The sequence below is a fragment of the Macrobrachium nipponense genome, chromosome 17, assembly GCF_015104395.2.
Source record: "Macrobrachium nipponense isolate FS-2020 chromosome 17, ASM1510439v2, whole genome shotgun sequence".
NCBI lineage: Eukaryota > Metazoa > Arthropoda > Malacostraca > Decapoda > Palaemonidae > Macrobrachium > Macrobrachium nipponense.
Window position 1 is genome coordinate 71,122,735 of NC_087210.1, and position 23,322 is coordinate 71,146,056.

Below are 23,322 nucleotides of genomic sequence, written 5' to 3' on the forward strand. Positions count from 1 at the left end.
CTCCGAAACACCCCCCGCAAGGGAAGGCGCAAACCGTGGGGGCTGAGCTGGGGGCAGGAAGGATGACGAGGTATCCGTCACCAAAGGAGTCGCTGGAGAGCTTTCCGACGACTCCTTGGTCGATCTACGCCTCTTCCTACCCTCATACAGCACCCACTGCGCCTTGGACCAATTTTCACAAACATTGCATGGTTCGGCCCGGGAGCATTCTCGCCCCCGGCACCGATAACACAATTCATGTGGATCTGATTTCTGGGAGAAGGAGCGAAATCCACCGCATTTACGCCCCTCCAGCCCGGGACACACTCTACGGGCAACCGATGGGCGCGGCGAAAGCTCTTCCAGATCCATTATTCACTTTCACAATAATAATAATAATGAAAAAATGAAAAGAGTACTTACAATTTCATTCACAACCACTAACAAACCAGTAAGAAGAAATTGTAAAACTTTCAAAGCACACGACGAAATAGCGGGCAGAGCGATGACGAGCACGTCCTGTCACACCACGAAGGCCGAAAGCGAACAAGTGATCTTCACCATCTCAGGGGGCGCAGCGGCGCAGCGCACGATAGGACAAGCACCGTTAACTACCATTCTCCCCTTGTTCGAAGCTTACGACCGTCCCAGCTGCCGCAAGTTACCTTCCTATTGTTAAAGGACCGAGGGTTTGTATTACGTATCGGAACAAACAAACCTTCCAATCGATTGTTTACATTCAGCTATTACCCGTCTTACGAGTATGGAACGAGCGCCAAGCAATCATTTTTCCTAGCACACAGAAAGTCATAAATTGTCATTAGTATCTCTCTTCAACTAATGAAACCACCAAACAGTATAATAACCATTCATTCCTATTCTTTATTCTATCTTTACCTAACGGAGATACCGAGTTACTGACAGCTATAATGAAACATACGTAATACGTATACGTAACTTACAGAAGAAGAATTCTGAAAAATGCATATTTGTTGGCAGTCTGATTTAATTTATATTTTATGATATCTAATTCACATTTTTTTTATTAAATGTATTGCATGTACTCATTTCAAATAATTATTAAGTAACCATTAACTATAATAAACAAACAAAAAAAAAGCTTCCAAAATGACAATTTGTCTAAAATTGCATTTTTCCTAACTATACAAACCTGAGGTCCTTTTACAATAGGAAGGTACTAGCGGCAGCTGGATAGGTCGTAAGCTTTCGAACAAGGGGTTCGGTAGTTAACTGCTTGTCCGACAGGCACGCGCGCGCAGCGACTGGGAGGTAAACAAATCACTTTTGCTTTTGGCCCAAGCAAAAACTGCAGAGTGAGGGGTGGCATGAGGTGGGGCTATGTGTAAAAGGACCTCAGGTTTGTATAGTTAGGTAAAAATGCAATTTTAAGACAAATTGTCATTTGTTCCGACACGGCATACAAACCTTCGGTCCCTTTTACAATAGAAGACTCACTTCTTGGTGGGAGGAATCTGAGTCTTTTGTGAACAGACTGGTGTTCGCCCAACCTTGGAAGCCTCCCTGGTCGTAAGAGCGAGGGAGGATCCAAGCCTCTGTCCGATTGATCGTGTGCACCGCAGGATCAATGGTCAGACCTCTGGACCGAGTACTAAGAGAGAGGCATGCGTATCTCTTCGTACCAGCAATGTAAGAACTTGTTCCTGTACAGGAGCAAATATAAAGTCATGGGTTTGACTCTTGTAGGCATCCACTTCCCCCCCTTGTAGAAGGAAGTGGTGGATATTCTGCTCCTATCCCTAGTGAAAGGGATAGGATGGGGTCTCTGTCATATAGCTCACCTGCATCTCGTCCTCATCCAGCGTAGTGACGACCGTGGCCCTCTGCCCACAGGGGTAGAGGAGGAGGAAAAGATGGGAAGAGAGAGCCAGTCACTCACTCACTCACACATCCATCCACCACCAGTCCACCAGGGTACCTCGATGCTGTTCAGCCTGCGAGGGTCTGGGTTAGCTACACAACTTGTTGAGCAGCCACCACGGGTCCCAAGGAAAAGGTATCCAAGGACCTGTGGGCAATATCCCGAAGGTAGAAGGACGTAAAGGTAGTCTGGTTAGACCAGACCCCTGCCTTCAGGACCTGCGCCACGGAGAAGTTCTTACGAAACGCCAACGAGGAGCCAATACTGACTTCGTGAGTTCTCGGACGGGACGTACGGATGTCGTCACTACCATCAGCCTCATACGCCCTCCTGATGACCTCACGCAGCCAGAATGAAAGATTGTTCTTGGATACTTCTTTCTTGGTGACCCCGGTGCTAACGAAGAGGCGTCGACACTCAGGCCTGAGGTGTCGAGTTCTCTTCAGATAGCGCCGTATAGCGCCCTCACAGGGACAAAGCAGCATCTCATCCGCATCATTATCGGTGAAGTCCAATAGGGAGGGAATCGTGAATGACTCGAACCTGTCGTCAGGGATCGACGGTTTCTGAGTCTTCGCAACGAAGTTCGGGACGAAATCGAGCGTCACAGATCCCCATCCCCTGGAGTGTCGTACATCATAGGAAAGACCATGAAGTTCCCCTACTCTCTCTTGAGGGTCAGATCCCTGTCTGACGACTCTCGGAGTGGCTCGAACGGCGTTCGAGTCAGACTCCTAAGGACGAGAGTCACATCCCACGCAGGGGGCCTGAGTTCCCTGGGTGGCAAGACCTTTTGAAGCTCCTCATAAGCAAGGAGATCTCGAACGAGTTCGAGATGTCCAATCCCCTCAGTTTCAGGACGAGCGCCAAGGCGGCTCTGTATCCCTTGACTGTGGGGACTGAGAGGAGTTCTCTCGGCGAAGAAAAACGAGGAAATCCGCTACCTGCTGAAGAGTGGCTCTGAGAGGAGATAGACCCCGTCTACGACACCAAACCACAGAAGACGGCCCACTTCCCCTGGTACACAGCTGCAGAGGACTGGACGACGTTTCCAGCCATCTCTGTTGCTGCGCTACGAGAAAAGCCTCTCGTTCGCAAGAGATGGTGGATAAACAGCCAGCCGTGAAGACGTAGAGACTGGACTGCTCGGTGGTACCCGCTCGACGTGTGGCTGGCGAGAAGGTTGTGCCAAGGGGGAATCTCTCTCGGTTCTCCTGCGAGAAGAGCCAGCAGTCCGGATACCAAATGGCCTGTGGCCATTTGGGAGCCACCAGGATCATCCTGAGATTCGGGGTGACCAGTGCTCGACTGATCACCTTGCGAATCAGGCTGAACGGGGGAAAGGCATAGGCGAAGAGGTTGTCCCACGGGTGTTGAAGAGCGTCCTCTGCAGCTGCCCATGGGTCCGGCACGGCCGAGAAGAACACCTGGAGCTTCCTGTTGTGCCGGGGTGGCGAACAGATCCACGACTGGTCGCCCCCACAGGTCGAAGAGCCTTTCCGCCACGTCCTGGTGTAGAGACCATTCGGTCCCTATCACCTGATCCCGACGGCTGAGCGTGTCTGCTACTACATTCCTCTTCCCTGGAATGTAGCGTGCCGACAGCTCTATTGAGTGTGCCTCGGCCCACTCGTGCACCTGCCGAGTCAAACTGGTACAACGGGAGAGACACTAGTCCCCCCCTGTTTGTTGACGTAAGCCACCACCGTGGTGTTGTCGCACATCAACACACTGAGTGTCCCATCAAGCGGTCCTTGAAACTCTTTGGAGAGCGAGGAACGCTGCCTTGAGTTCCAGTACATTGATGTGAAGGTGCTGTCTTGTTTGCTCGTCCACACTCCTGAAGTCAGCAACTCCTCCAGGTGTGCGCCCCATCCCCGGTCGATGCGTCTGAGAACAGCTGCATGTCCAGGGGGGGAGTGCGCAGGGGCACTCCTCTTAAGAGGTTCCTGTCGTCCAGCCACCAGGCTAGGTCCTGCCTCACCTCCTTTGTGGTCAGTGACACTGGAAAGCTTGGGGGATCCGTCGCCTGTGACCAACTCTCCTTTAGTCTCCACTGAAGAGACCGCAGGTGAAGACGCCCGTGAGGGACTAACTTCTCGAGTGACGACAGGTGTCCGATCACGACTTGCCATCGCTGAGCTGCCTGTTCCTGCCGAGACAGGAACTGGTTGGCTGCCTCCCTGAATCTGCTGATCCGCGAGTCTGCGGGGAAGACTCGCCCTGCTACTGTGTCGATCAGCATACCCAGGTACTTCATCCTCTGCTTGGGCTCGAGATCGGACTTTTCGAAGTTCACAACGATCCCCCAGATCGCGACAGAACTCGAGCAGTCGATCCCTGTCCTGTAGCAACTGCGAGCGGGAGATCGCCAGGACTAACAATCGTCGAGATACCTCATCAGACGTATCCCGTGCGAATGGGCCCAAGCAGACACCAGAGTGAACACTCGCGTGAACACCTGTGGGGCGGTTGAGAGACCGAAGCAAGTGCCCTGAACTGGTACACCGTCCCGTCGAGATGAAGCGGAGGTACTTTCTGTAGGACTGATGAATGGGTATTTGGAAATACGCATCCTTCAAGTCCACTGAAAGCATGAAATCGTTCTCCCTGATGGAGTCGAGCACTGAGTCGTCCGTCTCCATCGTGAACCGGGTCTGGCGAACAAACCGGTTCAGGGGAGAGAGATCTATCACCGGGCGCCAGCCTCCCGTAGACTTTTCCACCAGGAAGAGTCGACTGTAAAAGCCCGGTGACTGATCCGTGACGATTTCTACAGCTCTCTTGCTCAGCATGGTCTTGATCTCCTGTCTCAGTGCTACGTCCTTCGATGACCCTGGAACGTACGACTGCTGTTGGACCGGGTTGGAGGTGAGGGGTGGCCGAGATTCGAAGGGTAATAGATATCCCTCCCGAAGGACATCATACAATCCAGGTCTCGGCGCCGTAGCGCTGCCAAGTTGCCCAATGGCTGGCCAGGCACCCCCCCACTTCCGGCAGCAGGTGAGGGGGAACGCCGTCCCTAGCGTTTCCCCCCTTTCTTCGACTTCTTCCCAGAGCCTCCACGGGAGGAGGAGGGCTGGGAGGAGGGCTGGTTACGGCTCCCCTTGCCAGAAGTCGAAGAAGACAGAGTCATTCCCCGGGGCTTCGACGCAGCTACCGTCTTAGCCACCGAGGAAGCGCTAGCCGAGCTCTTAGACTTGGCCGCAGTCCGAGGCTGCCCAGAAAGCCTTCGAGACCGCCTGGTGAACCAGCCGGTCACTGTCGTCAGTGCGCCGTCTGTCCACCGCAGCGTCCACCATCTCTCCTGGGAAGAGAGACGTGGAAACTCCGTAAAGGTCCGTTTGCGAAGTCCCAACGCCGCTTCACGCCCAGCCGCCCTGGAAACCCGAGTAAGGACAGCGTCCCTTCGTCGGAGAACCAGGTTGGCCCACAGGTTCACCGTCTGGTGGGCAAGGAAGGAGATGGCTCTTCCCCCAGACTGGCAAAGTCTCCTGAAGGCCGAGTCATCTTCGGGAGAAATTCCCCCGGAGTTGGCTGCGACCTTAGATACTGTGAGGGACCACAGATCTAGCCAGGAGACGGCCTGGAAAGCTGCCATGGCGGTAGATTCCAGGCCGAGTGCCTCTTGCTGCGAGAACCACAGGTTCTCGGACAGGAGCTGCTGCAGAGACACACCCGGAGTTAGCCTGGCTAACTCCGGGTTCACCTGTTTGGGCGGCATCGGGTCTTCAGATGGCACGTAAAAACGCCGCTGTCGCAGCAGAGGAGGTGGAAGCAGCTTGCTCGACCTGCCAGACTTGAGCGAACCGTCTTGTCCGGAGACAAGCGATTCAACCTGGTCCAGCACTGAGTCCGCAAGCTCAGAACGCGGCAAACCCACCGTCGGTCTGGGTTCCCTCTTCGGGCCCCAGAACGACTCGAGCCGGGACGTGGGCTCGGATGGTGGGAGCGGCGATCCTTCCGCGAGGTCGTTGTGCTGACGAATCAGCGCAATAACCTCGGCAAAGTTCCTCTGGATCTCAGGAGTGACTGCGTCCTGCGGAGTCGGACCGTCCAGTCCCTCAAACAGGAGCAGCGACAGACCCCTCTCGGTCTCCTCCAACCACCTGTGCGTACGACCTGGCTGGTCCGAGAACCGAGCCTGGTACGTACGACGACGTGGTGGGATCCTGAAGGGCGCACCCCTCACGATCACTCCTCAATACCTCGCCCCTCCCGGTGTAACCCGAGGAGGTTGAAGGTATGGGAGAGGAAGACCTGACGCTCCCTCCTCGCTCGCTGGCAGAACCAGCGGGCTTGGAAGACTGCAGGCGATCGCCAACCCGCAGGTGGCGATCGAGCTGCAGACCTAGTCGAGCCGTCTCGCTGTGGAGAACGGCTGGACCGAGAACAGCGGCCCCGGTCTCGTGTGTCAGAGGAGCTGGTGCTGGTCGCCGTACCCGATCGCTCTCTGTGAGAGTGACGGTCAGGCGACCGGCGAGCTCCACTGTCACGGTGAGATCGGTGCGTATCCTCACGGTGCGTCAGTTCGCTGGTACCAGCGTGGCTGGTGCCGGCGAACGGGGGGGGACCTCTTCCCAGCCTCAGCCCGTGGCCGGTCATGGACCGTCACGTCCGCCCGGGTAGCCAGCTGCTCGCCGCGCAGAGCGAGAGCTGGTCTGGTGAGAGTCGCGTGAGCGGCTGTCACCAGTCTTCCGCTCCGTGCCGTGAACCTGACGCTGAGCGGACTCAGAGGTCTGGTTCCTGGCTGCACGGTCGCTGGTAGGCGACGTACACTCGGTACCTCTCGCGAACGAGCGGCCGAGACGGACCCTGCTGCTGTGGCCGAACCACTGACAGCAGGTGAGGAAGTGCCGGTGTTAGCCGGCACTCCTCTGGTCCCCGTAGTCTTCTTCCTTGCGGAAGAAGAGACGGGTCCTGCCCCCGAAGGAGCAGGGTGACCAGCGGAAGAACCCCCCGTCTCACAGAGCGAGACGGGCCCTTAGAAGTTCCCGAAGGAGACTTTCTTCGGGGGGGGGGAGGCGACCTTCTTCTTCTTCGGCGGGGGAGCCTTAGAAGAAGAAGGGAAGAGGCGGCAGACGACGACGACGACGAAGAAGACGATGAAGACGACGACGACACCTCCTCCTCTTCTTCTTCTTCTTCGTCAAACCTTCTCAGGACCGACGTCAGATCTGTCATCCAGGACGGAGCCGGGCTGCTGTTGCCGAAGCAACAGGGCCCGGACGCACCTGTCCGAACAGATCAAGCATCGGGAGCAGCGGCGCCAGGAACAGGAACAACATCAGCAGGTGGCAGGCATCACAGGAACGGCAGAAGAGACAGCAGGAGCAGGTACAGGAACGGCAGCAGTGGTCACGGCAGGTTACGGCAGACTGTGTAGGCGGTCCAGATGGGCGGACCAGCGGCACAGACATCCTAGGTACCGGTGGGAGGTCCAGGGGCGAGCTCTTCGGGCACACGAAGTCCGGTCGCGGCAGCACGGCAAACCCAGGTGGCGGCATCACACTCCCCCGAGTTACGGCGACTGGCCCCTGGCACTGATGTAGTGGGTGTCACAGAGACCGCGTGCTGGGTGTACACCAGGTGAGGAGGTGAAGCGTTAGACCGGGTGTTGTAAGGGTCGTGGTGGTGGTCGTGACCGTTGCATGGGTGAGCCGCCACGGCGCCAGCGAGATGGTAGAGCAGCCCTGGACACTCGGCACGCCCTGCAACCCCAACGATGCCCAACACCTGTCCGAGGTCATCCTTCGCGGCAACCGTTCACCTGAGGAGGCAAAAGTCGGTGTGATTAGGGGGATCCTCTTACCCGCGTCGCGCGAAGACGAACGGACTAGAGGACCCAGAGTACAACTGGACGTCAGGGTATCTAGCGCCCTCCTCCACATCGACAAGTCAGGAGAAGAGAAGGACCTAGGACACCATCCCCGAAGGGGAAGGCGCGAGACATGGAAGTTGAGCGGGCGGCAGGAAAGAAGACGAAGTGTCCGTCACCAAAGGAGTCGCGGGAGAGCTTTCGACGACTCCTTTGCAGGCCTTCGCTTCTTCCTGCCCTCATACAAAGTCCACTGCGCCTCCGACCAATCATTACAAACATCACAAGGCTCGGCTCGGGTGTGCATTCGCGCCCCCGACACCGAGCACACAAAATATGAGGGTCTATCTCCGGGAAAGAGCGGAACTTCCCGCATTTACGCCCTTCGGTACCCGGGCATAGTCTCCGTGGGGTAGCGAGGCGAGGAGATTCCATCATTATCAAATTTAGTTGAATTAATATGAAAAGAGAGAATGATTGTACTTACAATGAACTTTTCTTTATACACAACACAATACTCAAGAAAGCAAACGACGAGAAGCGGGCAGAGAGCGTCGAACACACCACGTCCACTCGCTGTGAGGCCGAAAGCAAAGTGATTTGTTTACCTCCCAGTCGCGCTTTGCGCGCGCCTGTCGGACAAGCAGTTAACTACCGAACCCCTTGTTCGAAAGCTTACGACCTATCCAGCTGCCGCTAGTACCTTCCTATTGTAAAAGGACCGAAGAGGTTTGTATGCCGTGTCGGAACAACGTCTGTTTACATCCAGCACTTACGAGTATCGAACGATCGCCAAGCAATCACTTTTACACAGTAAGCCATAAATTTTCATTATCTCTCTTCAACTACTGAAACTACCAAACAGTATAATAACCATTCATTTCTATTCTTTATTCTATCTTTACCTAATGTTTTTTTTTTATTAAATGTATTGCATGAATACTAAGTTTTTCAATTTACTGCAACCTTTTACCAATAGAATACTTAAAGCACAAGGGGTAGATGCTGACCAATAGGAGAGCAGGACCTTATGGGGTGACTAGCATCAGGAACCAATGGGAGAGCGGGAGGATGGTGGCGAGTTTACTCAGTTGGCGGCGCGGGAGTTTTAAAATTGTTCTCGGTGGTCCGGGCGAATCTCGGGACTTTATAGCAACAACCTTTTGTATCTTGAAAACTTTTCGTATGTAGAGCAGTAAAATTTTTCGTATTGGCTTTCGTAACTTGGATTTTTCGTAAGTTGAGCCTTTCATATCTCGAGGTACTACTGTAATAGTATTTACCGACAGTTAACAAGACTAGGTTCGGTAAACAACATGAAAAGCAATCCTTTGGGCTAAAGGAATGATGAAACATTTAATAAACACTTTAAAGCAAGTATTGATCGACGAGTTTGCCAGTAGCCTAGATTCTGATTACGACACTTGAAGTAATATTATTTACCGATGGTTAGCAAGACTAGGTTTGATAAACAAGATATGTAAAACTTTTAGCCAAAAGGAATGATAAACATTTAATAATTAATAATTACCTTGTAAACATCATTGATGTAAAACATTTTGGCTTAAAGGAAAAGTACAAGATACAAGAATTCCTTTTTTAGGACAACTATACTGGCAGCTCACAAGAAGCCTATGAATGATGAACATTCACAAATTACTTTTGAGACAACTGCCTAAAGACGTCTGGTGAACCACCTACACCCTGTTAACAAACACTGAAGTAAAAGCTTTCCCTAACACAATATGCAAAGAATCTTGTCTAGTTTTTAGCCTAAAAGAATGATGCAACATTCAAAAACTACTTTGAGGCAATAAACAGTTTGCAACTGAAAACACCATTCAAGAATTTAAAATAAAGACAAAACTATATGTATACCAAAGGTTACAATTAATGAGATCCAGTCAACAAAAAACATTATGCAAAGTTTAGCCTAAAGGAGTGATGTAACATACAAGAATTACTTTAGGACCGAACTATTTTTGTAGGCTTGTACGAGTAAATAACAGACTAATAGATGAATCAACTCAACAATTACAAAAACAAGAAAAAACTCATCCAAAGATTACACTGAGGGTTACTAAATATGTGTCCAGTGGGAATGCACACCACTGAAATCCAGTTAAATAACCAGAAAATAATGGACAAGCTACTACCATCATCAGTGTTTACCAGACAACGGCAGGAACAAACCGAGCTTTCTGCTTATAGTCGTTCCTATTCTCCCGCTAGTGGGTGGAACTAGTCACCTACACAATATTTTGAAGTGTTACATGTGAAATTTTTAATTCAAGCTCCTGTATTAATTGGAACTTTTAGTTATGTAATTACTTGGCAAGTTACATATACAAAAATAGGACTTATAGCAGTCATGAGAATAATAATAAATACAGTGGACCCATTTGCATCCTCGATTTGCGAACTCACATATTCGCCGGCTTCTCTATGGACCATATCGACCCATTATTCATGGGAAATTTTTGTATTCGCAGTATTTTTCTATAAGGAATTTCCACAAATTACTGTATTTTCATATCAATTTCATGATTAACCCTTAAACGTCGAAGCATTATTTTAAAAATTGTCTCCCGTATGCCGGCAGTGTTCGCAAGTGAGCACCGAAACTAAATTTATTTTTTTCAAAAAATCACAGCACGCTTAGTTTTCAAGATTAAGAGTTCATTTTTGGCTCCTTTTTTTGTCATTGCCTGAAGTTTAGTATGCAACTATCAGAAATGAAAAAAAATATAATTATCATATACAAATATTGGGATATATGACAGCGCGAAAAAAAATGTCATATATACAGTGGTCCCCCCATATTCGCGGGGGATGCGTACCAGATCCCCCTGTGAATAGTTAGAATCCGCGAATGTTTGGAACCCCTATGAAAATGAAAACTAAAAACAGCCTATTTGTTAGTTAAAACTCAAGAAAAACCCACAAAAAAATTTTCATACTTGGTTTTTTAATAGTTTTATCACAAAAATGATAATTTGTCCAAAATTGCATTTTTCCTAACTATACAAACCTGAGGTCCTTTTACAATAGGAAGGTACTAGCGGCAGCTGGATAGGTCGTAAGCTTTCGAACAAGGGGTTCGGTAGTTAACTGCTTGTCCGACAGGCGCGCGCGCGCGACTGGGAGGTAAACAAATCACTTTTGCTTTTGGCCCAAGCAAAAACTGCAGAGTGAGGGGTGGCATGAGGTGGGACTATGTGTAAAAGGACCTCAGGTTTGTATAGTTTAGGAAAAATACAATTTTGGACAAAATTGTCATTTGTTCCGACACGGCATACAAACCTTCGGTCCTTTTACAATAGGAAGACTCACTTCTTGGTGGGAGGAATCCGAGTCTTTTGTGAACAGACTGGTGTTCGCCCAACCTTGGAATGCCTCCCTGGTCGTAAGAGCGAGGGAGGGATCCAAGCCTCTGTCCGATTGATCGGGGTGTGCACCGCAGGATCAATGGTCAGACCTCTGGACCAAGTACTAAGAGAGAGGCAAGCGTATCTCTTCGTACCAGCAAACAAGAACAAGTTCCCTATTTGCAAGAGGCAACATAAAGTTATGGTTTGTCTCGTTGTTGGCATCCACTTCTTCCCCCCCCTTGTAGGAGGAAGTGGTGGATATTCGCTCCCATCCCTAGTTGAAAGGGATAGGATGGGGCTCTGTCGAGTAGCTCCACCGGCATCTCGTCCTTATCCAGCAAGGTGATGACCGTATCCCTCTACCCACAGGTAGAGGGGGAGAAAAAGATAGGAAGAGAAGCCAGTCACTCTCTCATTCACTTATCTATTCTTACAGTCACACCAGGACTCGATGCTGTTCAGCCTGCTAGGGTCTGGGTTAGCTACACAACGTGTTGAGCAGCCACCACGGGTCCCAAGGAAAACGATCCAAGGACCTGTGGGCAATATCCAAAAGGTAGAAGGAGGTGCCAGTGGTCTGGTTGTACCAGACCCCTGCCTTCAGTACCTGCGCCACGGAGAAGTTCTTGTGTAACTCGAGGGAGTGTACTTCTAGGTCATCTTGGTGCTGACGAAGAGTCTTCAACACTCAGCCTTGGATGTCGAGTTTCTTCAGAAAGCGCGGTCGCGCTTTCACAGGACAAAGCAGCATCTCCTTAGCATCGAAGGCGGTGAAGTCCATTAGGGAGGGGATTGTGAAGGACTCTAAACCGATCGTCAGGAACCGAAGGGTTTCAGAGTCTTCGCTACGAATTCGGTACGAAATCGAGCGTCACGAATCCCCATCCCCTGGATGCTTGACTTCGCAGGAAAAGTCATGCAAATTACCTCAGAGGAAAAGAAGGGAATGGTCGTATGACCTATCCCTCTTCTCGACTTCGGTGATGTCCTGTACCCATACTGTCTATCCGTCTGCAGCGAAGTTGTTCTTCTCGGTAGTGGATAGGACACCGACACTCAATGGTGGGTGTCGATGGTATGGGTACTGTGACAAGCCGTTAGGACGAAGAAAAGACTGTTATGGAAACAACCGAAACTAAGTCCACAGCGAAGTTCGTAACAGACTTGGGCGCTCTGACGCAGCTGCCGACTGACTGCGTTCGGTAGGAGGCAAGTTGTCCAAAGCACCCGAGCAAGTCACGTGACCTTCGCCTTAAAAGGGTTATTGCCAAGAGACTAAACAAATAATTTGTTCGTCACCGATGCCAGAAGGCAAGGTGATGACTCTCTTAAGGCATGTGCCCAACAGGCGAAAGTCAATTGCCTTCCTAGAGACCGAGGTCCCTGATGGCAAGATATCTCATAGTATAGTTGATTCTCGGCTAAGGAGAAACAACACTATGTGTCGTTGAAGACGAAGGTGTACAGAAAATGCAACCTACGTCTTCACAGCTGAACCGAGAGAAGGATTCTCAAGATTCTGAACCTGTGCTACAAAGACTGAGAACGCTAACCGCTATTCATTGCTGTCCGGTGAGGATCGTAGTTGCAATAAAAGCGAAGCGCTTTTCAGTAATGAAGACAGGGAAATACTGCCTGAGGAACTGCTTCTCATGGGCTGAACATTTGGAAGTAGAGCTGTCAGGTCGGAGAGTAGGCGATGTCTTCTGACATATCTGTTAATTCGGGGCCGAGCAATGAATAATTGCACACCTATGAATACGAGATATTTTGAAGACAAACTCAGATGGTCTGCAAAAATCATTCTGCATTATCGCGGTGCGATGCAGCGGGTGACTAGTACAGACTTCTGTTACCGTGCGGTAAACAGAAAGATGAGAGTCCAAGAGATATCTCTGTTGAAAAATTCTCGCAATGTCGAAGGCGATGAAATCGAGCGTCACAGCAGTAGATGGTCCTTCATTATTGCGAGAATCCCCGTTAAACAGAGAGCCTAAGTCCATGATTGTTGGGCAGAGATACGGTTCGGTAGTCAATCAAACCAGGGGAGAGAGAGACGTAACCGACCGTGCATCTCCGAGACCTAGCTGATACTGAGCCGCTATCAGGCAGTTCAATACGCAGTAGCTCTCGGTGACTCGTCATCCTGAGTTGCCAGGTAATCCATTATTCCTCAAAGGAATGCGTTCGGCTAGAACCATCGAGCATAAAGAATACGCTCGAGCAATTATATTTAACCGAAACGGATTTCGGTAAATACAAAAGCTGATTTGGTATTGTCATGACAATACCAAGTGATCTAAAATCGAAACTGATAACTGCTGGGAGGTTGCAGGCAACCCCGAGTTGCAGTTCAATTAAGATACAATTCGTCTCGGTCACAAACCGTAGAGTTAACTACGGTATGCGCCTACCCCCTCCGCCCCCCGGACAATTCAACTGTTAAAAGAATCATGTCGCGAGGGTAATATACGTAGTATATTTGTAGGTTCTGTACCACGACCTCCATCCTAAATTCTTTTCCTCTCGAGGAATGAGAATAAGGATTGGAGATCGACCGCCTTCGTTCTCTAGTCAAGAGAGTGAAGGAGAAGTCTTTCCCAAAGGAAAGCTTCAATGGTGAACAGAATACCGAAGACGATAGTTCAAGCCAAACTGGAAGTTCCCGTCCGTTCTTCTCTATTCCAGGTTAATCGCCTACTGTGAGATACTCTTTCTTTCGCAGCAGTCTTCTTCCAAATGCTAGAAATTACAGGAATTCGAGCATAAGCGAGGTTCCCGATTATCGTGTAACAATTATCGGGGATCTCGCTCACTTTGGAGCCGTGGTCTCGCCTAAGTGTTTTGGAGATCGTAAAAAACTCGAACACTCTGAGTGCGCTAGAAATTCCGTAGAATTCTAAGCACTCTGCGAAACCCCCCACCGAATTCGTCAAACGATATCGGCTGGTGATCCTCCCGATTGCCCGTAGAAAATCGAGAAAGGGGCAGGATCCCTCCTCAACGACCGGGGCTTACGTCAGTAGGACCCGAAGGTCCCCCCGGTAGCGCAGCCCCTAACGTGGGATCTACAGAGAAATCTCTGTAGGATCCCTCCCCTTTCCCTCGTAGCCGTAAGGAGAGAGGGAATGGGGGAGGAATTGGATACTGGCTCGCCTTCCCAGCGGAACTAGCAGTTGGAGAAGAAAGAAAAGAGCAGCCATCGCCTTACGGCGATGGCCTCTCAGAGCCTGGGAAAACGTATCGTCAGGAGAAAAACGTTTTCCCGAGGAGGGTTACGAACTATACTGTAGGTAAGGGTCTGCCGCCACTGTGAACGTCATCTGGGTGGGCTGATCGGACACCTGGACAGGAGAGAGCCGATACCGTCCTCCGACTCATTCCAGTCCGTCGAGGTCGAAAACTCAGGAGGACCGAAGGGGTATATTCAAATACGGTGTCCGAAGACACGTAGAAACGCCTCTGTCGCAGTAGAGGAGGTGAAGTAGCTTGTTTCGACCGGCCAGAACTGAGAGAGCCTTCTTGTCCGGAGACGAGAGACTACCTGGTTCAACACAGTCGCGGCCAAGCTCCGATCGCGGCAGACCCACCGTCGATTTGGGTTCCCTCTCGGGCCCCAACGACTCGAGCCGAGACGTGGCTCGCTGGTGGGAGCGGCGATCCTTCCCCGAGGTCGTTGTGCTGACGAATCAGCGCCATAACCTCGGCAAAGTTCCTCTGGATCTCGGAAGTCACAGCATCTTGCAGAGTGGGACCGTTAAGCCCTTCGAACAAGAGCATATTCCGAGAACCTTCCTCCTAAGAAGGGGGAACAGCGACAGCCCTCTCGGTCTTCTCCATCCACTTGCGCATACGTCCTGGCCGGTCCAAGAACCGTGCCTGGCACGTAGGGCGTCGTGGTGGGATCATGAGGGGCGCACACCTCACGATCACTCCTCATACCTCGCTCCTCCCGGTGTAACCCGAGGAGGTTGAGAAGGTAACGGGAGAGGCAGACCTGACGCTCCCCCCTCGCTCGCTGGCAGAACCAGCAGGCTTGGAGGGCTGCAGGCGATCGTCAACCCGCGGTGGCGATCGAGCTGCAGGCCTGGTCGAACCGTCTCGCTGTGGAGAACGGCTGGACTGAGCACGAGCGAGATCGAGTGTCAGAAGAGCTGGTGCTGGTTGCCGTATCCGATCGCTCTCTGTGAGAGCGACGGTCAGGCGACCTGCAGGCTCCACTGTCACAGTGAGACCGGTGCTTGGTCCTCACTTTGGCACGTCACGTCGATGGTTCCAGCCGTGGCTGGCACCGGCGAACGGGAGGACCTCTTCCCAGCCTCAGCCCGTGGCCGGTCGTGGACCGTCACGTCCCCGGGTAGCCAGCTGGTCGCCGCGAGAGCGAGAGCTGGCCTGGTGAGAGTCGCGTGAGCGGCTGTCACCAGTCTTCCGCCCCGTCCGTGAACCTGACGCTGAGCGGACTCAGAGGGTCTGGTTCCTGGCTGCACGGTCGCTGGTAGGCGACCGTACACTCGGTACCTCCCGCGAACGAGAGGCCGAGCCAACGATGCTGACGACTGATACGGACCTGATGCATGGCAGAACCACTGACACCAGGCGAGGAAGTACCGGTGTTAGCCGGTACCCCTCTGGTCCCCGTAGTCTTTCTTCCTTGCGGAAGAAGAGAGGGCGGGCCCCGCTCCCGAAGGAGCAGGAGGACCATCGGAAGGAACCCTCCCGTCCCCACCGAGGTGACACGGGTCCCGAGAAGCTCCCGAGGGAGGACTTCTTAGGAGGGAGGAGGCAACCTTCTTCTTCCTCGGCTGTGAAGCCTTAGAAGTCGAAGGGGAAGAGGCGGCAGCCGACGACAATGAAGAAGATGAAGACGACGACGACGACACCTTCCTCCTCTTCTTCGTCAGCTTCCTCAGGACAGACGTAAGATCTGCTATCCAGGGCGGAGCCGGGCTGCTGTAGCCGAAGCCACAGGGCCCGGACGCACCTGTACAGACAGACCAAAGTCTGGGGTAGTACCACCACGAACAGGGACGACGTCAGCAGGTATGGGCATCTCAGGAACAGCAGGCACAGCCAGCACAGCATCGGTAGGGACAGCCAGCGCAGCAACGGCAGGGGACAGCCAGCGCAGCAACGGCAGGGACAGCCAGCGCAGCAACTGCATGGACAGTCAGCCCAGAATTGGCAGGTACGGCAGGCAGCACCGGAAACGCAGGAAGTGGAGCAGCAGCCAGCAACATCCTAGGTACCGGCGGCAGGTCCAGGGGGGGCGAGCCTCTTAGGGCAGTGGAAGTGTGGTCGCGGCAGCGCGGCAACCACGAGCAGCGGCGGCACGCCCCCCTCTCGGTACGGCGAACGGCACTTCACAGCGGCTGTAGGCAAGACTGTTACCACGTGAGGCGAGTACACCAGGTGAGGAGGGACGTCGTCACCTGGAGCGTGGTCACCACTCCATGGGTGACCGCAGTAGGCCCAGACATAGAACCGCAGCCCCTGGACACTAGCACAATTGCAAATGGAAGGAACGCCCATACCTCACCAAGGTCCACCCTCGTGGCAGTAGCACCTGCGGAAATAACAGTAGTAGCGATTAGTGGGGGGGAAGTCCCTCGCGCGGGGGGGTGAGCCCTCTCCGAACGAGCGGAAGACCCCGAAGACAATTGTACATCGGGCACCGAGCGCCCTCCCCCACGCTCGACGGATCGGGCGAGGAGAAGAACGCAGATAACCTCCCCCCCCGGGGAAGGGGAAGGGCCATCTGTGGGAGCTGACGTGGGGGGGGGGGGGGGGGGGGGGGGGGGGGGGGGGGGGGTTCTCGTTCCCCCCTTCCCCACCCCCGCACAGCACCCATGTACCCAACAATAATAATAAGAGGCCGAGAGCAATTGTGCCCTCTGGCCAGAATTCAAGGGCATAAGGATCAATTCCCTGACTGAGCGGAACTTGAACCAAATAAATATTGATGCAATCAATAATAAAAGGAATAAAATGAAAAAGAATCTTGCATTACGATTCACTTCACAATGAATAAGGGCTCGGATCGAGCGCATTTGCGCCCTCGGTACCGAGCGCAAGGGTAAAAGGATCCATTCCCGATTATGAATGGAAACCTTGATCCATAATGAATTGATGCAATCAAAATATATATGAAAATGAAAAAGAATACTGCGCTTGCGATTTCACTCATACAAATAAAAAGGGGAAGGATCAATTCCCGGGAAATAGCGGAAACATTGATCCAAGTAAACAATGCAATCTCAATAAAATATGAAAATGAAAAAGAACTGCACTTGCGATTTCACTTCATTCAAATAAAAAGGGGAAAGGATCAATTTCCGGGTAAGCTCGGAAACTGATCCAAAATGAGTATTGTATTACTACAATCAAAATAATATATATGAAAATGAAAAAGAATACTGTACTTGCGATTCCACTTCCATACAGAATAAGTTTTCGTGCCGAGCGCATTCGCTCGGCAACGAGCATACAGGTCAAAAAAAATATAAATGAAAGAGCACTTACTTACGATTTTCATCTACACATTTCCAACCAAAAATATACGCTCGGAGCGAGCGCTCTCCCGCCCTCGGCACCGAGCATACACAATACGAGGATCATTTCTGGGAAAATGAATTCCCGCACTTACGCCCTTCAGTCCCGGCACTCGGGTAATCGGAGGGCGTGGTGAAACCAAGATCCTTTAATTCACAATTGAATTCAATGGAAATAAATATGAAATGATTGTACTTACAATTCAGTTTCACTAGATAAATAGAAAAAGAAAAACACAACCATGCGAAAGCAACGACGATGAAGCGGGCAGAGAGCGATGATACACGTCCACACGCCAGCAGGCCGAAAGCAAAAGTGATTTGTTTACCTCCCAGTCGCGCGCGCGCGCCTGTCGGACAAGCAGTTAACTACCGAACCCCTTGTTCGAAAGCTTACGACCTATCCAGCTGCCGCTAGTACCTTCCTATTGTAAAAGGACCGAAGGTTTGTATGCCGTGTCGGAACAAAGTGCATTTTATGATGAAATTCATAAAAAAAAAAAAAAAAAAAAAAAAAAGGAATTTGTGGATATTTATCTTAGAAAAAATACAGCGAATGCGCGAATTTTCCGCAAATAATGCAGGGAAACGTTCCCCAGAGAAATCCGCGAATGTGTGAGTCCGCGAATCTGGAGAACGCGAATACGGGGGTCCACTGTAATTGTATACAAATCGCGCTGTGAGGAAAACGGTTAAAGCTAACGAGTTAATTTTTTTTTTGTATTGTACACTAAATTGCGATGATTTTGCTATATAACACATTGTAAAATGATCAAGGCAACACAGAGAAAATAATATCACAAATTGATGCATGAATTCGTAACGTGCGGACGTAAAAAAAAGCAGTTTTCAAAAATTCACAATAAATTGAAATATTGTGCTAGAGACTTCCCGTTTATTGCAAAATGAAGATAATTGATTGAATATTACTAGAATGTAAGTGTTGTAGCTTACAATTGCAGTTTTCGACCATTTCGGTCGAGTTAAAGTTGACCGAAGGACGAATTTTTTCTATTAATCGTTTATATGAAAATATTTCAAAACTGATAAAAGCTACAACCATAGGTGTTTTTTGTTGTATTCTACATGAAATTGCACACATTTTCATATATAAAACTTTATGTAACGGTTAATTTAAAATGGTGCAAACACTACGACAATCGGACGAAAAAATTTATGATTTTTTTGGAAGAGTTACCGCGCGGACATAAGGAAAAAGTTTATTTCATAAATTCACCATAAATCGAAATATTGTGCTAGAGACTCCCAATTTGTTGCAAAATAAATTTAAATGATTGAATATTACTAGAATGTAATAGTTTTAGCTTAAAATTGCGTTTTCGACCATTTTGGTAGTCAAAATTGACCTAAGGTTGAAATTTTGGTACTTATCGTTATTTATATGAAAATATTTCAAAACTGATAAAAGCTACAACCATGGGTTGTTTATTGTTGTATTCTACATGAAATTGCTCACATTTTCATATATAAAACTTTATGTAACTGCTAATTTAAAATGGTGCAAACATTACAACAATCGGACAAAAAAATTTCTGATTTTTTTCGGAATTGTTACCGCGCGGACATAAGGAAAATGTTTTTTTTTTCATAAATTCACCATAAATCGAAATATTGTGCTAGAGACTTCCAATTTGTTGCAAAATAAAGGTAAATGATTGAATATTATTAGAATTGCTTTCTTTGACCATTTCGGTCTAGTCAAAGTTGACCGAAGGACGAATTTTTTCTATTTATCGTTATTTATATGAAAATATTTCAAAACTGATAAAAGCTACAACCATGGGTTGTTTTTAGTTGTATGCTACATGAAATTGCGCACATTTCCATATATAAAACTTTATGTAACGGCTAATTTAAAATGGTGCAAACATTACGACAATCGGAAGAAAAAATTTATGATTTTTTCGGAAGAGTTACCGCGTGGACGTAAGGAAAAAGTTTTTTCCTAAATTCACCATAAGTCGAAATATTGTGCTAGAGACTTCCAATTTGTTGTAAAATGAAGGTAAATGATTGAATATTACTAGAATATAAAAGTTTTAGCTTACAATTGTGTTTTTCGACCATTTCGGTAGAGTCAAAGTTGATATAAGGTTGAAATTTTGGTACTTATCGTTATTTATATGAAAATATTTCAAAACTGATAACAGCTACAACCATGAGTTGTTTTTAGTTGTATTCTACATAAAATTGTGCACATTTTCATATATAATACTCCATGTATGTAATGGCTAATATAAAATGGTGCAAAAATTATGTCTAAGTGACAAAATAATTTCGGAGATGTGTCGCTGATACTTTTTAGTGCGAGAAGAAAGAAATTTGCGCTTGCGCGCCTGGGTAACGATTATAAACAAAACAACACCTTGATCCGTGAGCTCCCAGCATCCCCCAAGGCGAGTGATTCAAAAGTTTTTGCCTAGTAGGCTTATAACTATTTTTACGCAAATTTTTAAAAAAAATTTTTTATATCGACGTCCCATACGTCCAATCAGCACCCAACAGACAATTTATATCGACATTTAATACGTCCAATGGGCGTTAAAGGGTTAAATGCACTTTTGGTGATTATTATTATAATAAATAGGGCTTAAGTTTTTCCAGACCTCTGAGTCTCAGGTAGACTCTTCTCGGGCTGGTTCTCAGGGATTAATCCTGAGAAGGAAAAAAAATGAATAAAATAAAATAAAATAAAATAAAATAAATAAATAAAAAAAATAAATTTAGACTTTGAGAAATCTGTCTTAATTAAAAATTTATGATGTTATTAATTGAAAAATCTTTGCTTTCAGCAAGAATACTTTTTATTTTTGAATTTCGTAGATAAATAGATCTTTGCTGGGTCCAATTTGGGCACTCAATAAGTAAATGCTGTACTGTCATGGGTGTTTGACATCTGTTACACTTTATTGGGTCAGCATGTGGTGTTGACATTAAGTGACCATGCAAGAATTTTGTGTGTCCTATACGGAGCCTTGTTAGGATCACCTCTTTTGATCTTTCTTCCTGTGAGGATGTCCTCCATGCATACACTTCAGTTTTTATGTTTTTAAGTTTATTTGTTGTTGGCACTGAGGCCCATTCTCTTTTGCAATCGTGGTAAATCAATGGTTTAACAGATGTTATCCAGTCGGGGAGGGATAGTGCAGGCTGATGTGGCAGCTGAGTCTGCATTTTCATTTCCTTTTATTCCCACGTGTGCTGGGATCCAACATATTTCCATTGATAATCCTGATTGGAGGAGTTGACGAATTTTTATTTGTATTTCCTGCACTATTTGGTTTACGGATTTATACTGTCTTATAGCATCTATAGCGATACGTGAGTCACTGAAAATAACACACACACTTGCTTTTGCCTCAGATATCATACTTTTGGTGATAAAACTATTAAAAAACCAAGTACTATAAGCGTTTTTAGTGGGTTTTTCTCGAATTTGAACTAACAAAATAGGCAGTTGTGTAGCATTTTTACAGGGGTTCTAAGTATTCGCGGTTTCTAGCTATTCACAGGAGGGTCTACAACGCATCCCCATGAATATGGGGGGTCAACTGTAATACAATTTGTATTTAAATAAGTTTGTATTTACATACTTGGTTTTGGTACATAAAATAATCAACAGTTTGCTTGTAAAATTTCCCAACTGAAGAACACTATAACACAACTGCACATTCTGTAACTACTGGTGTTAACACTTTTTATACATTTATCACCATATAAAAGTTCTCCAAACTTACGTTCACATTGGATGACATCAAGATTGACTTGTTCCAAAGCTGCTAATGACATCTGTTTGACATCTTCACTAAGAAGCATATTCATTAAAGATTTGGCAACATGCTGACAGGCAGACATACAGGCAGTCTGAGCTACACGTACCTGAAAGTGCATCAAATATAGTAAGCTTTCACTTCAAAAGGCCGTTTACCACCTAATTTATCAATACATTATTTACCAGTCTTTAAATCAAACCCAAGTACAACTCAAATCAATTAATATATCAACTTAATGATTAAGACAAAGCTTTACTCTGCAAATATCTAAAATGACCCTTACCGGCAAGTTAGTAAATGCACAAAACGTTGAACTTAAAAATGCTATGAGATCAGTAACATAAGAGGAAGAAGTGCCCTGTGGTTCTGCTAACATCCAATCATATGATGCCAGGTCTAGGAATTCATCTAACTTGAGTCTCAGAGCGGTATATATTTGCTCCTCGGCTTCTCCTCTTATATCTTTAAACATGGCTTTACCCTGCAGTCTTCCTATACCTGGTATGCTGCTGTCTTCTATACTCCTGTAGGGATACGATAACAACCTGTACACAGTTAGGCAAGATAGCCAACGAAAGAAATAAGAAAAATTAAGTAGAGATATAACAAATAGTAAAAGGTTTTGATAAGAAAAACAAGGCAAAAGTTTTTAATATTCAGCATTCATAAATCTGTAGTTGACGAACTATCAAAGTCCATGAATGCTGTTCAGGAAATAAGAATTTACAGTGCAATACCTAATTCAAGAGCCATCAACCTCCTAATTGCAATCAAGCAGATCAATACGATACAGTTATTGTATCATGAAAAGAATTATATTACATTTTATAGCATAAAAGCCTATCTACATTTTTATTACGAAGAGATTACAGGAAGCAATACATAAACCTGTCCCACAATAAATACAAGTAGAAATTTCAGAAGGGTGATTCACTGTCAAATTTATTCAAAATAAATTCACACATCCAAAGCACATTCAACAAATGAAAGCTTTAATATAAGGTATGAAAATAAAGTTTTCCAAGTCTTGGTACACTAGCACTACAATTAAAATCACACTACCTATTATACTACGTATAAAGAAACATAAGTATTGTATGAATGAAAATGAATAAGAATTATTCATTGTCTAATACATTCTAATATCAGGGAAATTGCTTACTGCATTCATTGATGGACATTATCATCATACAATAATTTGTTGAAGTAGGCCAAAGAAACCAAATTAAAGTTTAACCATATAGTACGTACATGTATGCCTTTCTCATGGCTGCAGCAACTTAAGTTTTCCAAAAAGATCTTTAAATCGCTGCATGCCCTAATTTCCATTCAGAATCTCATTATGCATAAAGTCAATAAAAATCCATTGTTTTGACTGCAAAACTTCAAATAACTAATTTTATAAATACAAAGGCATCACTTCTTTTACTTACGATGCCTTAGTAATTAGACATCATTTAAGTTTTAATATTATTAAATAATAAATAATGAAATAATATTGACTAAAAATTAACCAGGAAGAATACTGAAAGGTCTAAGCAAGAGTAAGATTTTAAAGAACTTAAAAGAAAAAAGAAGTGGAAAGCATTTATATACACAAATATAATTAGCTATATAAGTTAGGTAACATAGTGGAGGATCAAAATTGAAAAAAGATACCTTACAATATTAAGTCTCAGCCTAGACACTACAAATTGTTCCTCCTTAGGCAATGGTATGATTTTCAACTAAGAAAATCAATAAATATTTAATTTCAAATTTCAAAAGGTAAATCAAGCTGGTATAATTAAATATCAAAGGGTGTAAGCTTCAGTGGAAACACTTGGAGATCTGACCTTACATAGTTACGAAACCCCACACAAATCACTGTAGTGAGGCTGAGGAAGAAAATACAGATGGTGCTGTGATACAT

At 47.4% G+C, this 23,322-nt stretch overlaps 1 protein-coding gene across 5 annotated transcripts in view; it reads right to left on the bottom strand.

Moving 5' to 3' along the window:
- The window catches only part of LOC135196313 (exocyst complex component 6B-like), a 91,675-nt gene that overhangs the window by 11,935 nt on the left and 56,418 nt on the right, over positions 1–23,322 (bottom strand). For 4 of the 5 annotated variants that reach the window (XM_064223058.1, XM_064223060.1, XM_064223062.1 and 1 more), the window contains exons 12-13: positions 21,694–21,955; positions 21,375–21,516 (exon numbers count right to left, since the gene is read on the bottom strand). In XM_064223058.1, the coding sequence (XP_064079128.1) occupies positions 21,375–21,516; positions 21,694–21,955 (404 nt within the window). The remainder of the gene's footprint in view (positions 1–21,374; positions 21,517–21,693; positions 21,956–23,322) is intronic. The other variant, XM_064223059.1, reaches the window with a different exon arrangement.